Source organism: Prionailurus viverrinus, chromosome E2 (assembly GCF_022837055.1).
Source record: "Prionailurus viverrinus isolate Anna chromosome E2, UM_Priviv_1.0, whole genome shotgun sequence".
Lineage (NCBI taxonomy): Eukaryota > Metazoa > Chordata > Mammalia > Carnivora > Felidae > Prionailurus > Prionailurus viverrinus.
The window spans coordinates 28,197,018-28,213,459 of NC_062575.1; the positions used below are offsets into that span (position 1 = coordinate 28,197,018).

The 16,442-nt window shown below is 43.7% G+C and overlaps 1 protein-coding gene across 3 annotated transcripts in view; it reads right to left on the bottom strand.

Moving 5' to 3' along the window:
* The window catches only part of ADGRG3 (adhesion G protein-coupled receptor G3), a 28,274-nt gene that overhangs the window by 9,977 nt on the left and 1,855 nt on the right, over positions 1 to 16,442 (bottom strand). For all 3 annotated transcript variants that reach the window (XM_047836655.1, XM_047836654.1, XM_047836653.1), the window contains exons 2-3: positions 13,227 to 13,386; positions 868 to 1,003 (exon numbers count right to left, since the gene is read on the bottom strand). In XM_047836655.1, the coding sequence (XP_047692611.1) occupies positions 868 to 1,003; positions 13,227 to 13,386 (296 nt within the window). The remainder of the gene's footprint in view (positions 1 to 867; positions 1,004 to 13,226; positions 13,387 to 16,442) is intronic.

Genomic DNA, 16,442 nt, shown 5'->3' on the forward strand with positions numbered 1-16,442 from the left:
TCTGGACCCTTGTCAAAGAACATGGGGGTGATCTCTGGGGCCAGCGGGCGCCCCCACGCAGAGGGCTCAGCTGCTTGGGTCACATAAATAAAGGGTTGGGAAAGGTCTTCTCTTTCATCGCTCCTTTTCCAGACAGGCCTAGAAGTACCCTGATGATAGCCAACTTGTCTGCTGCCTGAACATCATCCTCAGCTTCCCTCCTTAAGGGAGTGAAGTCCCTGCACCCAGGACTCCCTGTGCATTATCTCACTTGCTCCCCCCATAACCTTGAAAGTGGATACTACTGTCACCGCTTTACAGATTGGGGAAACCAAAGCTCAGAAAATTTCAGTCGTGAGCTCAGTATCACATTAGCTGGTAAAGGGCAGCGCCGGGATTTGAATCCAGACCAGTGTAAATCTAGAGTCTGCCTGTGGGGCCCTTTGCAGTATGGTGAGGTGCGCCCTTACCTGGTTTCAAATGTGTTCCCTGGGAGGAAGGGCAGAAGGGAACCTCTGACCTTGGAGGAGCCTTAGTGCTCATCTTACAGATGAGGGCTCCGGGGCCCAGAGACAGGAAGGGGTTTCCTGGAAGACACCTAGGGAGGGGGTGGGGAGCCCAGGACTGGAACCCAGATGCCCTGACTCTCAATTTGATGATTTTCCCTATGCGTCTTCCTCCACCCTGGGTAATCTGTCACCAGGATCCACTCATCCCAGTAACTCCCTAGCACCCATTAGCAAAGTGGCAGAGCACTACCAAATGGGACAGGCGAGGGATATAGTTTGGTGGGCACCAAGCACAGACCAGGAGTCTCTTAGAATTCTGAAAAGTACGTCTGAGGGAAATGGAGCCAGAAACAGCCAACAGGGACAGGGACCTCTTCACCTGGGAAGGCGTCAGAGAGAAGAGCAGGTCTTCTGAGATGTTGGTGCTGACACTCTGGACAACAGCCTTCAAAAAAGACGTATTCACTATCCCCATCTGATTCTCCACCAGATGGAACTCGTATTTCAGCCAGTATCTGCAAAGGGCGGGGAATCAGGGAGAATAGATAGAGTCTTGCAGGCTGGGATTACGCACTCACCTGGTCCCCAGCCTGGATGACAAGGAAGCCACCATCAGGTTCCTGGGGGAGGAGGGGTGACCCAGAATATCAAAGAAAAGACCCTGGGATCACGGCGGGAGAAGCAGGGTGTTGTGAGAGCAAGCCAGGCTCGTTCTGGGAGATTCCGGCCAGTAGTCCCTCTGAATAGTTTATGTGTTTGTCTTTTTTGGTAACAATATACACGTAACGTAAAGTTTACCATTTTAACCGTTTTAAAGTACACGATTCAGCGGCATTAAATACATTCACAGTGTTGTGTGACCACCATCGCTATCTAACTTTGGAACATTCTCATCCCTCCAGAAGGAAACCCTCTACCCTTGAAGCAGCCATCCTTTCCCTCTTCCCTCAGCCCCTTGCAAACACTAATCTGTGAATTTGCCTGTTCTAGAAGTTTCTTATAAACGGAATTGTATCTGGTCTTTGTGTCTGGCTTCTTTCATTTAGCCTGTTCTTAAGGTTCATACATGTTGTATAAGCATGTGCAAGTATTCCATTCCTTGTTATGGATGAATAAAACGCCATTCTATAAATATACCACATTTTCTATATACACTTATCCATTGATGGACATTTGGGTTGTTTCCACTTTCTGCCTATGATACCCAGGGCTGCTTGTATTCAAGTACAAGCTTTTGCTTGAGGACTTGCTTGGAATTCTTTGGGGGTATATACCTAGGAGTGGAATTGCTGGGTCATATGGCAGTTCTGTGTTTAACTTCTCGAGGAAGTGGCAAACTGCTCTCCACGGCTGTACCAGTTGACATTTTCACACCAACGCTCGAGGGCTCCGTTTCTCCACATCCTTGCCAACGCTTGACATTTTCATTTTATGCTCTTTTGTTTGCAATGATGCCATCCCAGTAAGTGTGAAGTAGTATCTCATTGTGGTTTTAATTTGCATTCCCCTAATGACTAATGATGGTGAGCATCTTTTCGTGTACTTAGTGGTCTTTGTATATCTTCCTTATATAATCCTCTGAGTATTTCAAACAGTAGGATGATAATTGCGTGGCATGAGTGCCAACTCACATTTATTGAGCGCTGGCTACATACTGGGAATTCGCCCTCTAAAGGCTGAACTGTATGGGAAATGGCTTATGGGCACTGAACCAGTGTTAGAAGTACAGAGAACACAAGTTAATTGCCATTTATTTCATCACAGCCCCTTTGCCATCAGCTAAAAGCAACCCCCACCCCCCGCGCCCCCCCCCCACTCTCCATGGTACTGAAAGATCCCCGTGACCAGAGTTCCTTTTCCTAAGCTGGGGTCCTGAGATGTGCTGCCTACCTTTCCTTAGCAACTCTGAATAGGTGAGGGCTGAGGTAGCAAAGGGAGAGAAGGGGATACAGCCAGATACAGCCAGATCAAGGCTGTTGGAAAGGAGTAGCTAAGGAGAGCCTGCCAGGGAGACAAAAGGGAGGCTTTATATTGCACACTAGAGAGTAACCCATGCAAATATGTGCAAATGTGTTTAGGTGGGGCAGGCAATTAGAACACCATCCAGCTAGAAACAGTGGGGTGAGGTTGTCGAAATCTACTGATTGAGCTACACTGAGTCTAGCTTTTTATTTACCCTTTAAAATTTTAAACAGGGGCGCCTGGGTGGCGCAGTCGGTTAAGTGTCCGACTTCAGCCAGGTCACGATCTCGCGGTCCGTGAGTTCGAGCCCCGCGTCGGGCTCTGGGCTGATGGCTCAGAGCCTGGAGCCTGTTTCCGATTCTGTGTCTCCCTCTCTCTCTGCCCCTTCCCCGTTCATGCTCTGTCTCTCTCTGTCCCAAAAATAAATAAACGTTGAAAAAAAAATAAAATTTTAAACAAAAAATATTGTGATTTTCATTGTTACCAAATAAAATAAATTCAATATTTTTTGTGCACTTAATTGTATCTCTCTTTCTATGTGTGTGTGTACGTGTGTGTGTGTTTAAAAATCTTTGACCTCACAAAACAACTCAATTCACTTAAAAAAATATTTTTAATGTTTATTTATTTTTGAGAGAGAGACAGAGAGACAGAGTGTGAGCAAGGGAGGGGCAGAGAGAGAGGGAGACACAGAACTCAAAGCAGGCTCCAGGCTCTGAGCTGTCAGCACAGAGCCCGACGTGGGGCTCAAACTCACAAACTGTGAGATCATGACCTGAGCCAAAGTTGGATGCTTAATCAACTGAGCCACCCAGGTGCCCTGCTCCCAATTCACTTTCTTAAGGGAAGATTTCCTGATCTAGTTTCCAGAGCACTTTTAAAAATTGTTTTAGTTGTGAAATGTAACATAGAATCAAAAAGTCTAATGCATATATGTAAAGTTGAATTTTTAATTACAAAGTTGATATCCATTTAAACATCATATTCTTTGTCTGCTATTAACATAGCTACTCAGATATCTTTGGTTCATGTTTGCATGATACGTGTTTTCCCACGTTGTGCCTGTTTTTATACTGTTAAGTGGTGGGAGTTTCAACAGCTTGCCTTTTATTAACCTCCCAAGGAGGGGATATCTCGATGTTCTCCAGACCTCTGAATACCTAGGAAATTCCCTGAAGGGAGGGGCCCCTGAACTCTTGTGGGGTTTATTTGCCATGTTCTAGTTCACTTTCATCTTCCTAAGGCATCTTAACTACTTGCCACTTTCTGCTCATCAGATCCAATCAACATGATGTTGTCCATAAAGCAGACCAGGGTGATGCTCTATAGAATGTTGGGATTAATACAGTCTCTGTGAACTATATGACAGAGATCAAGAGAATTGACATAGCTCTGCAGTATACTGTTGGCTTTGCCAGGTAGAAGTAAACTGCTTCCAGTAGCCCTTGAAAATTAGTATGGAAAAAAGTGCATTAGCCATGGAGTAGCTACATATCAATTGCCAAGGGAGGTGTGTTGATTTGTTTGAGTAAACATACTCATCCGGGACAGGAGCTGCAATTGGACAGCAGCTGCTGGTGGTGACCACCTGATTAGTGTAAGACAGTCCAGAGTCATTCTCCAACACCCACCTGACTTATGGTGAGGTAAATGGAGTTATGGGAGCCTACACCACCCCTGCATCTTTCAAGTCTTTCCTGGTGACATTAATCTCTGCAGTTCTCCCCAGGGAGGTAGTTTGGTTTCTGGTTTACTATCTTGGTTGGGAGAAGACATTCCAAATCTTCCATTTAGCCCATCAGTGGAATGCCCTTCCAAAACAATTCAATGGAGAAAGCATTCTTTTCAACAAATAGTGCCATAACCGTTAGACATCTAAATGCAAAAATTAATAATAACTAATAATAATATAAAGTTAGACATTTACCTCACCCTGTGCACAAAAAATTAACTCCAAATGCATAACCTAATTATAAGAGCTAAAACCATATACACTTGTAGAAGACAACTTAGAAAAATCTGTAGCTAGATGAACATCTCTTTGATATGATATCAAACACACACACACAAACACACACATTTAAATTTTATTTCCTCGGGGCACCTGGATGGCTCAGTCAGTTGAGCGTCAGAATTCAGCTCAGGTCATATCTCATGGTTTGTGAGTTCGAGCCTCACGTCAGGCTCTGTGCTGACAGCTCAGAGCATGGAGCCTGCCTCAGATTCTGTCTCCTTCTCTCTCCGCCCCTCCCCACTTGTGCTCTGTCTCTCTGTCTCTCAAAAATAAATAAATGTAAAAAGAATTTTAAATTTGACTTCCTCAAAATTAAATGTTTTTGATTTTCAAAAGACATCATTAAGAAAACAAAAAGACAAGACATACACTGGGAGAAAATATTTGTAAATCATACATCTGATAAAGGACTTGCATCCAGAATATAGAAAGGATTCTTAAAACTCAATAGTAAGAAGATAAAACCCAATTTAAAAGAAGAGGGAAAGGTGGGCAGGTCAACAGTGGGCAGAGAAGTAGGGGGACCCGAAGTTCTCTTGTCCCTCAAACGCAGCAGTATTGAGGCTAGAGGATTTGGAATTCCAAGAATCTGGGCTGAAGAGTGACAGAAATGTCTCTAGGGGCCCACGGGGACAACTTGGTGGGCCATAGGTGCATGATTGTGAACTGGGTCGGGGCGCCTGGGTGGCGCAGTCGGTTAAGTGTCCGACTTCAGCCAGGTCACGATCTTGCGGTCTGTGAGTTCGAGCCCCGCGTCGGGCTCTGGGCTGATGGCTCAGAGCCTGGAGCCTGTTTCTGATTCTGTGTCTCCCTCTCTCTCTGCCCCTCCCTCATTCATGCTCTGTCTCTCTCTGTCCCAAAAATAAATAAACGTTGAAAAAAAAATTTTTAAAAAATGATTGTGAACTGGGAGAGATAAGACAAGTGGTGTAGGAATGGAGGGCAGGGATCCCCTTCTGTAAAGAGACAAAAGGAAGAGAAAGATAGCTGTGGAAGTGTAGGATTGTATTTGGACAAGAGAAAAACCACGGACTGGGGATCGGAAAAAAACAGAAAAAGATCCAATTTCTAACTTTGGGGTTTTCCCCAGACTGGGGCCAGCTGCCCAGTTCACATGCCTGCGGGGAGGGGAACCAGTCCTGGGCTCAGTAGCCAGCTCAGAGGCGCAGTCTGTGGTCGGTCGGAGAAAGCAATCCCCTCCCTGGAGGCAGTGGAAGAAGGCAAAGAGCTGTTCCAAGGACAAAAGACCCTGCTTGCACCCACCAGCCAGAGACCCTTTGCTGGCTGGGTGGAGTGGCACTATCCCGGAACCAGGGCGTGCAGGGCGGGATCCTTTAAGACATTGGGGTTTGCATCCCAGCATCTGGGAGGAATGGGAGACTGTGGAGTGGAACTAATGGGCCTGCTCACGCCTGCACAGCACTGTGAGGACGGCCTGAACAGAGTGGTTTGGGTCACCCAGTCTGGGGAGGAGAGATTGGGGTGTCACCATTTTTCTTCCCATCACCAACAAAGTGGGGCTTCAGGAACAGACAGGGGGCTGGCAGCGGAGGCAGAACCTGCCTGCACCAAACCACACCCCTCCATGCCTGGTAACTGTGTATCTACCAGAGCAAGACTGACACTGACCTCCTCCGGCGGCCCCTCCTCCAGACCAGCACAGCCACCGGTTCCAAGGCACCATCAGATATCAGTCCAGTGGTTTTGCATCTTCTGACTTAATTCTTGGTCAGTTCTTATTACATATATATATTTTTTTCCTTTCGTCTTCTTATTTCTTCCCTTCTCTAGTCTGGTTACTCTGGCCGTTGGTTTGTTTAAGCAGACGTGATTAATCTATTTGTTTTAAAACTCTTCTGTACCTCCTTCTTCTTTATTCTCCTCTCTCTCTCTCTCTCTCTCTCTCTCTCTCTCTCTCTGGATTAAGTTGTATAGTTACTCTCCCTGGTCAATTTTCTTTTCTTTTTCCTGACCCCTGTCATTTCTCTCTTTGTATGGGATAAGGCTTCTTCCGCAACCACCACCCCCGTTTTTAAAAATTTTTTTTCCAGGGTTACTTCAATGAACAAATCAAAACACACCTGATGGAAGGTCCAAACCACCACTACGAGTAGAGAGATAAAGCAACCAGAGTCACAACAGCAGACAGCACACAACACACTCCAAAAACACCTCCTGAAGGGCCAGGCCCTGGACGGCATATGACCCCTTTTTAATATAGTAGTGCTCACAGGTGCAGGACACATAACAAGCTATTAAAACACATAAAGACAGAAAACTAGCCAAAATGATGAAATGGAAGAGTTCTCCTCAAAAGAAATTCCAGGAAGAAATGATAGCTAAGGAATTGCTCGAAACAGATGTAAACAATATAGCTGATCAAGAATTTAGAATAATAGTCATAAGATTAATCGCTGGGCTTGAAAAAAGCATAGAAGACAGCAGAAAATCTATTGCTGCAGAGATCAAGAAACTAAGAAATAGTCACAATGAATGAAGAAATGATGTAAATGAGGTGCAAAATAAACTAGATGCAGTGACAGCAAGGATGGAAGAGGCAGAGGGGAGAATAAGTGAAATAGAAGATAAAATTATGGAAAATGATGAAGCCAAGAAAAAGAGGAAAAAAAATACTGGACCACAAGGAGAGAATTAGAGAACTAAGTGACTCAATGAAATGGAATAATATCTGTATCATAGGAGTTAAAGTAGAAGAAGAGAGAGAGAAAGGGGCAGAAGGTGTACTTGAACAAATTACAGCTGAGAACTTCCCTAATCTGGAAAAGGAAGCAGACACCCAAATCCAGGAGGCACAGAGAACTCCCTTCAGATTCAACAAGAATAGGTCTTCTCTATGACATATCATAGTGAAACTGGCAAAATACAAAGATAAAGAGAGAATTCTGAAAGCAGCTAGGGACAAATGGGCCTTAACCTACCAGGATAAACACATAAGGGTAGTAGCAGACCTGTCCACTGAAACTTGGCAGGCCAGAGGGAGTGGCAGGAAATATTCAATGTGCTGAATAGGAAATATATGCAGCCAAGAATCCTTTATCCAGCAAACCTGTCATTCAGAATAGAAGGAGATAAAGGCTTTCCCAGACAAACAAAAGCTGAAGGAGTTCTTTACCGCTAAACCAGCCCTGCAAGAGATCCTAAGGGGGACTCTGTGAGTGGAGTGCTGCAAAGACTACAAAGGACCAGAGACATCACCACAAGCATGAAACTTACAGATAACCCAATGACACTAAATCCAGATCTTTCAATAGTAACGCTGAATGTAAATGGACTAAATGCTCCAATCAAAAGACATAGGGTATCAGAATGGATAAAAAAAAAAAAAAAAAGATCCATCTATATGCTGTCGACAAGAGACCCATTTTAGACCTGAGGACACCTGCAGATTAAATGTGAGGGGATAGAGAACCATCTATCATGCTAGTGGAAGTCAAAAGAAAGATGGAGTAGTCATACTTATATCAGACCAACTAGATTTTAAACTAAAGGCTGTAACAAGAGACGAAGAAGGGCATTATATCAGAATTATGGGGTCTATCCATCAAGAAGAGCTAACAATTATAAATGTTTATGCCCCCAATTGAAAGAACACAAATATATAAATCAATTAATCACAAACACAAGCACTCTTATTGCTAAGAATACAGTAATTTTAGGAGACTTTAATGCTCCATTTATAGCAATGGACAGATTATCTAGGCAGAAAATCAATAAAGAAACAATGGCTTTGAATGATACACTGGACCAGAGAAACTTGACAGATATATTAAGAACTTTTCATCCAAAAGCAGCAGAATACACATTCTTCTCAAGTACACATGGAACATTCTCCAAGATAGATCACGTACTGGGTCACAAAACAGCCTTCAATAAATATAAAAGAATTGAGATCATACCATGCATATTTTCAGATCACAATGCTATGAAACTTGAAATCAACCACAAGAAAAGGTTTGGAAAACGTCCAAATGCATTGAGGTTAAAGAACATCCTACTAAAGAATAAATGCGAATTAAAGAAGAAATTAAAAAATATATGGAAGCAAATGAAAATGAAACCATGACAGTCCAAACCCTCTGGGATGCAGCAAAGACAGTCCTAAGAGGAAAATACATTGTAATCCAGGCCTATCTGAAGAAACAAGAAAAATCCCAAATACAAAATCTAACAGCACACCTAAAGGAACTAGAAGCAGAACAACAAAGAAACCTCAAACCCAGCAGAAGAAGAGAAATAATAAATATAAGAGCAGAAATAAACAATGTAGAATCCAGGGGCATCTGGGTGGCTCAGTCAGTTAAGAGTCCAACTTTGGCTCAGGTCATGATCTCACGGCTTGTGGATTTGAGCCCCGAGTCAGGCTCTGTGCTGACAGCTCAGAGCCTGGAGCCTGCTTCGGATTCTGTGTCTCCCTCTCTCTCTGCCCCTTCCCAGCTCATGCTGTGTCTCTCTCTCTCTCAAAAATAAATAAATGTTAAAAAATTTTTTTTAAAGAAATTGAAGAAGACACAAAGAAATGGAAAAACATTCCATGCTCATGGATTTGAAGAACAAATATTGTTAAAATGTGAATACTACCCAAAACAGTTTATACATTCAGTGCAATCCCAATCAAAATTGCACATGCATTCTTCTCAAAGCTGGAACAAACAATCCTAAAATTTGTATGGAACCACAAAAGACCCCGAGTAGCCAAAGTAATGTTGAAAAAGAAAACCAAAACTGGAGACATCACAATTCTGGGCTTTAGCCTCTACTACAAAACTGTAATCCTCAAGATAGTATGGTATTGGCATGAAAACAGACACATAGACAAATGGAGTAGAATGGAGAACCCAGAATTGGACCCACAAATGTATGGCCAATAGTCTTTGAAAAAGCAGGAAAGAGTATCCAGTGGAAAAAATCTCTTTAGCAAATGGTGCTGGGAGAACTGGGCAACAACATGCAGAAGAGTGAAACTGGACCACTTTCTTACTATACACAAAAATAAACTCAAAATGAATGAAAGACCTAAATGTGAGACAGGAAACCATCAAAATCCTAGAGGAGAAAATGGGCAACAACCTCTTTGACCTCAACTGCAGCAATTTCTTGCTTGACACATCTCCAAAGCCAAGGGAAATAAAAGCAAAAATGAACTATTGGGACCTCATCAAGATAAAAAGCTTCTGCACTGCAAAGGAAACAATCAACAAAACTAAAAGGCAATGGATGGAATGGAAGATATTTGCAAACGAAATATCAGATAAAGGGTTAGTATCTAAAATCTATAAAGAACTTATCAAACTCACACCCAAAAAACAATCAAGTGAAGAAAAGACATAAATAGACACTTTTCCAAAGAAGACATCCAGATGGCCAACAGACACATGAAAAGATGCTCAACATCACTCATCATCAGGGAAATACAAGTCAAAACCACACTGAGATACCACCTTATACCAGTCAGAGTGGCTAAAATGAACAAATCAGGAAATAACAGATACTGGCAAGGATGTGGAGAAACGGGAACCCTCTTGCACCGCTGGTGGGAATGCAAACCGGTGCAGCTGCTCTGGAAAACAGTATGGAGGTTCCTCAAAAACTTAAAAATAGAACTACTCTATGACCCAGCAATAGCACTGCTAGGAATTTATCCAAATGATACAGGAGTGCTGATGCATAGGGGCACATGTACCCCAATGTTTATAGCAGCACTTTCAACAATAGCCAAGTTATGGGAGGAGCCCAAACGTCAACTGATGAATGGATAAAGATGATGTGGTTTATATATACAATGGAATACTACTTGGCAATGAGAAAGAATGAAATCTTGCCATTTGCAACAATGTGGATGGAACTGGAGGGTATCATGCTGAATGAAATAAGTCAGTCAGAGAAAGACAGATATCACATGTTTTCACTCATATGTGAAATTTGAGAAACTTAACAGAAGACCATGGGGGAAGTGAAGGGGGGAAATAGTTTCAAACAGAGAGGGAGGCAAACCATAAAAGACCCTTAAATACAGAGAACAAACTGAGGGTTGATTGGGGGGGTGGGGAGAGGGGGAAATGGGTGATGGGCATTGAGGGGGGCACTTGTTGGGATGAGCACTGGGTGTTGTATGTAAGCGATGAATCATGAGAATCTACCTCAAAACCAAGAGAGCACTGTATACACTGTAAGTTAGCCAACTTAACAATAAATTATATTTTACAAAAATTTTTTAATAAAAGATGAGGGAAATATTTGAATAATCATTTCACCAAAGAAAAGATACAAATGGCTAATACGCACATGAAAAGATGTTCAACATCATTGGTCATTGGTGAAACACAAATTAAAACCACAGTGAAATACAACTCACACTCACTGGATTTGCAACTGACAAGGTTGCAAAGACGTATTAGACCTGCAGTCCTTTTGCATGCTGATGGAAAAGCAAATGATACACTTTGAGGAATAGTCAGGCAGTTTTTTAAAAGCTAAACATACGCTTACCAGATATCCCTGCAATTCTGTTCCTAGGTATCTACCCAAAAGAAATGAAAACATATGTCTACAAAGATTTGAATTCAAACGTTCATGGCAGCATTATTCATAATCACCAAACTGGAAATAAATAATTCAAATGTCCATCAACTGATGAATGGATAAACAAAATGTAGTATGCCCACACAAGGGAATATTACTCAGTAATAAAAAAAGAACGATTGATACATGCTAATATATGAATATAACTCAAAACCATGGTAAGTGAAGGAAGCAAGATTTAAAAGACAACGTATTGTATGAGTCCCTTATGGAAAATATCCAGAAAAGGCAAATATATAGGGTAGAAAGCAGATCAGTGGTTGACTGTGGCTGGGTATATGAGCAGGGATTGTCTGCAAACAGGTATGAGGGTACTTTTGGGGCTGATGCAAGTGTTATTAAAATGATCATAATAACGGTTCCACACACTGCATAATATACCATAAATTATTGAACTGTACCCTAACAATGTATAGATTGGATGGTACATAAATTATACCTTAGTAAAGCTATCAAAATTAATAAAAAGAAATGAGATACCACTATATCCTTTCCAGAATGGCTAAACTTAAAATGACTGGTAATACCAAGCATCGCAAAGGTGTGGGATAACTGGAATGCCCACACATTACTGGTGAGAATGTAAACTGATATGGCCACCACGGAAAATTATGGCAACGCTTACTAAAGTTCATCATACCTTTGACATCGATTCCCTTCTAGGTATTTACTCAAGAGAAATGAGTGTATATGTTCATGAAAAGACATGTACGAAAATGTTGATGGCAAGATATATTTTAAAAATTCATGCCAGTGTTATTCATAATAGGCCCTATTATGGACAAAATGTTTGTGCCCTCTCCCTAAATTCCTATGTTGAAATGAGTTGATGGCCAGACCCACTTCAGAGGGTTGTGAAGATAAACGAGGTAACTTGGTTAACTGATGAGTTGGGAACAGAATCCACATCTGATCCCAGAGCCCCTGCTTTTTCCAAAGTGTTTATCCCCATCATAAAAGAGCACAGACAGGAGAGCACAGGCTATCCCTGAATAGCCTCCCAGAGCTAAGAAGCCACTGAAGCAGGTGCCGGTGGGAATGGGAGTGTTTTCAGGCCCCTGAAATGACATAGTTCAATCAGATTGCCATCTTAACACCGAGCCTGAGAACGCAGGCTTTTCACTCATTTTTTTTTCAGCAAGCATGTATTGAGTGCCAGCTATGAGGTTGTCCTGCATATCTTAGAAGAATTCAATTATAGCCAGCTTTGATTGGAGGGGGGAGAGGCAAAAATTTTTGGAGATGATTCTTAGAGACGTCGTATTCTAAACCCCTTCTCCCTCAACCCACTCTCTCTAATTTTTTGGCCTTATCAGTCTCTTGGTCTTACTGATTCTGCGTCATACACTGTTTCTAATTCATCCCTCCTTTCCAGGTGCACAGGGCCAATTGGTGCAGCTGGCGGTGATTTAGCACCTACCCAGGTGATTCACTCCTACGCAGACACTGTGGTTGCATCCTGGTCCATGTCTCTTCCTGCACCACCACCCTTGTATCCTTCCCTGAAAACGGAGTGATCTTTCTAAAGTGCGAAATTGACTATGCTTTTCTTCTGTTTAAAAATCTATCCTTGCTCTGCCTCCTCCCACATTAGTACGGCTTACGCGACCCTTCACACTTTGGTCCCTGCTTATATTTCTAGTCTCTCCCCTACCCGGCCCACCTCCCCATTGTTGCCTGCATCCCCAGAATGTCACTCTTTCACATTGCAAAGCGGTGGGGTTCTCCCCCCAACACTCCTGAAGTTCTGCTGCCTGTATCCCCTAACATTGCTTGGGTCCAATTAGAAAACTCCCATGGAGTCTTCAAAGCCTTTTCCTGAGTTGCCTCCTCTGTGAAGCCTTGGCAGTCTTCCTTTGAGCTAAGCCGGCACCTTGTCCACCCTTTTGTCTGATCACACTCTAGAATCATCATCATTTGGGTCCCTGTCTGACCCTCCACAATGGTAGGAACAGGGGCTGATTCGTCCCTGCATCCCCTGGATCAGAAAGGTCTCAGTGAGTAGATTGGAGGGAATGTGGGTGTCAACGGGGTGGAAAGGTGAGATGGCAGCCTCACTTTCTGGAGCCGTGGGGGCTGATAGCTCTGTCTCTTCCTAACAGCCTCCCTGCCACCCTTGAAGGAGCCCCAGATCCCTGCTCTAGCTCAGAGGGCCCCCTTACCTCTGTAAGTTTTTCAGGTCGCAGGGTTCATTCCCTGACTGCCTGCATTTTGTGAAGCAGCCAGCTGTGTTCTCCAGGTGGAAGGACTCATAGTTGCCCTCATTGATGAGCCCCAGGCAGACGTTTCTCGGTTGCTCCAGGATCCTAGAATTTTCCATACCTGAAGGAGGGATGCAGAAGGTGGGAATGGTCTGGGTAGGGAGGCAGCAAGGGCGAGAAGTAGAGGGTAAGATGCTCAGGCCCCAGGGTCTGGTCATGTGGGCTGAAATTCCAGCTCCATCCATCTACGCTAACTAAGCACACTTGAGCTGGATTCAGTTTCCCAAGCAAAAGGAGATACTACGCCTGACCTCACAGGGCCGGTGGGATGCTTTGGGGGAAAGTGTGTACAAAGGGCTTGGCACATGGCTCCTATTACCCTTTATCACCTCCTCCAGGGAGCCTGCTGGGCTTTCCACGGTTGTTCCATATCAGACATTCCAAAGCCCTTGCAACTGTGGCCTAATGGTATAACCCTTGGGCATATTCTGTCTCAGTTTGCCTTATTCCCCCACGTTCTCATTACAACCCTCACAGGCTACCTCCTGGGGTAGGGGGAGAACACAGCAAACTGAGGGCTCCTGGGGCACAGTGACTTGAGTGAGGTCACCAGCTAGCTGGGGGGCAGCTCCGGGACGACAGACCAGCTTCTGTGACTTCTCGCTCAGTTCCCCTTTCACCTGGCACGGGGCATGGAATGGAAGCTCTGAGTCATTTACTCTCTGTGTGACCTCAGGGACACTTAAACTTTTATGTTTCCACTTAAACTCTCTGAGGCTCCATCTTCTCATCAGCTAAATGGAGCTAATAGTACCTTCATTTTGAGTTTGGGGAAGGATTAGAGTTCAAACACATAAAGGGTATCGCTCATCGTAGATGTACAGAGAGTCAGTATTCCTTATTCCAGGAGGTGAGAATTTCATTGTAAAACCGACTCTTTATGTATTTGTGTATTTATGCTGGGTGTATGTATATGTATACATATTTACCTGTCTCTCAACAAAATTAATACACAGACAGAGGTTTCTTTTTTTTAAAAAAACCGTACAGGGCACCTAGGCAGCTCAGTCGGTTAAGCGTCCAACTTCAGCTACGGTCATGATCTCATAGTCCGTGAGTTCGAGCCCTGCTCCAGGATCTGTGCTGACAGGCCGGAGCCTGGAGCCTGCTTCAGATTCTGTGTCTCCCTCTCTCTCTGCCCCTCCCCCTCTCATGCCCTGTACCTCTCTCTCTCTCTCTCAAAAATAAATAAACATTAACAAAAATTTAAATTAAAAAATACATTAAACTGTACACAAGGACATAAAATGAAAAGTAAAACTCCCTGCAGTTCCCAGGTCACACTCCAGAGTTCACGACCCTTTGCAATTTACTGCACAACCTTGCAGAAATTTCCTATGCGTAGGCGAGTGTTGTGATATAAATCATTTTAAAATGTACGTGACTGGGATCGCTCAGCAATGTATGTTGAAGAACTTTCCGCGTCGGCACCTGCCGATCCGTGTCTTTCTGTGGACATTTGAACACTGTTCCTTCCGTTAGGAGGGTCTTGTGACCCTTGTTCAACCGCTCCTCTGTTGGCCGGCTTTTAAGGTTGTCGCTCTTTTTTTTTTTTTTTTTCCTGTTTTGAACGACACTGCTTACCTCTTTGTCAGCCTGTGTTAAGAATTCATAGAAAACATTGCTATCATAGGAATCTCTGGGTCAAAATGTTGAGCTTTTAAAAATTGGTAGGTGTTACCAAATTTCCTTCTCAAGGGGATGCACCTATTTCTACCTGCAGCAAACGGGGTGGCTATGGACCCACATGTTCCTAATCCTAGACTTCACCAAACCTGCAAGCCTTTGCCAACCTGAGGAGTAAAATTATATTTTTGTTTTAATTTAAGAAGGAGTCGGAGCATCTATTTGTATGTTTTTTCCTGTGAACGGCATTGTTTTTTTTTTTTTTTAATTTTTTTTTTCAACATTTATTTATTTTTGGGACAGAGAGAGACAGAGCATGAACGGGGGAGGGGCAGAGAGAGAGGGAGACACAGAATCCGAAACAGGCTCCAGGCTCTGAGCCATCAGCCCAGAGCCCGACGCGGGGCTCGAACTCACGGACCGCGAGATCGTGACCTGGCTGAAGTCGGACGCTTAACCGACTGCGCCACCCAGGCGCCCCTGAACGGCATTGTTTTATCCGTTGTCCATTTGTGGGGGTGTCTTGACAACCTGTGCACATTGGCCTTTCCGATGGGCACACCAGGAACAGTTAAGGGGGGGGCTACCTCTAGGACGTGCGGTGCTAAGGGTGAGGTGGGTGGGGTGACACTTACTTTTCATTTCTTGTACCCTTCTCTGGTGTGTGGGTTCTTTTTCAAGAAATCACACACAACATGACTTTCGCAATAGAAGAAACAAGCTAATTTTTAAGATAGAGACACAGATAATGGCAGATCAAAGTTAGAGCAATGTAGGGCTTTAAAAATTACATTTTAGGGGCACCTGGGTGGCTCAGTCGGTTAAACATCCGACTCTCCGTTTCAGCTCAGGTCATGAGCTCACGGTTCATGAGGTTCGAGCCCTGCGCCGGGCTCTGCACTGGCAGCATGGAGTCTGCTTGGGATTCTCTCTCTCTCTCTCTCTCTCTCTCTCTCTCTCTCTCTCCTTCTCTCTCTGACCCCCCCCCCAACTTGCGCCATCTCTCTCTCTCAAAATAAAGAAATAAACTTTAAAATATTACATTTTAGAGTGGATTTCATAATAATCAGATCTATGATGACAGTGTTTTAAGTAACCTATAAAGAAACTTTAACTTTCTGTTAGATTGTAAAAATGTTCATGACACCGTTTAATGGGAAGAAGCAAATGCTCAATGAGCATGTGTATAATATGATCTACATTTGCTTTTTAAATAAAGGAGGAAGAGAGAGAGAAAAGAGGGAAAAAGAGAGAGGGGGAGAGAGAGGAGAGGGAAAGGGAGTGGGGGTGCCATTCTCTATGTAATCCTAGCCCTCTTTGTGTCCGAGGGGTCCCAAATGGGTGCTGGGCACAGGTGGCACCCCGGCGGGTGTTAACATAGCCGCCCTCCTGCCTGCCTCAAAATGTTAGCACAGTCGAGTATGTGAAGCTTTTGGCGAGGGCAGAAAAGATGATTAAATATCTTTTTGTGTGAATATTTTTTGAAGACAC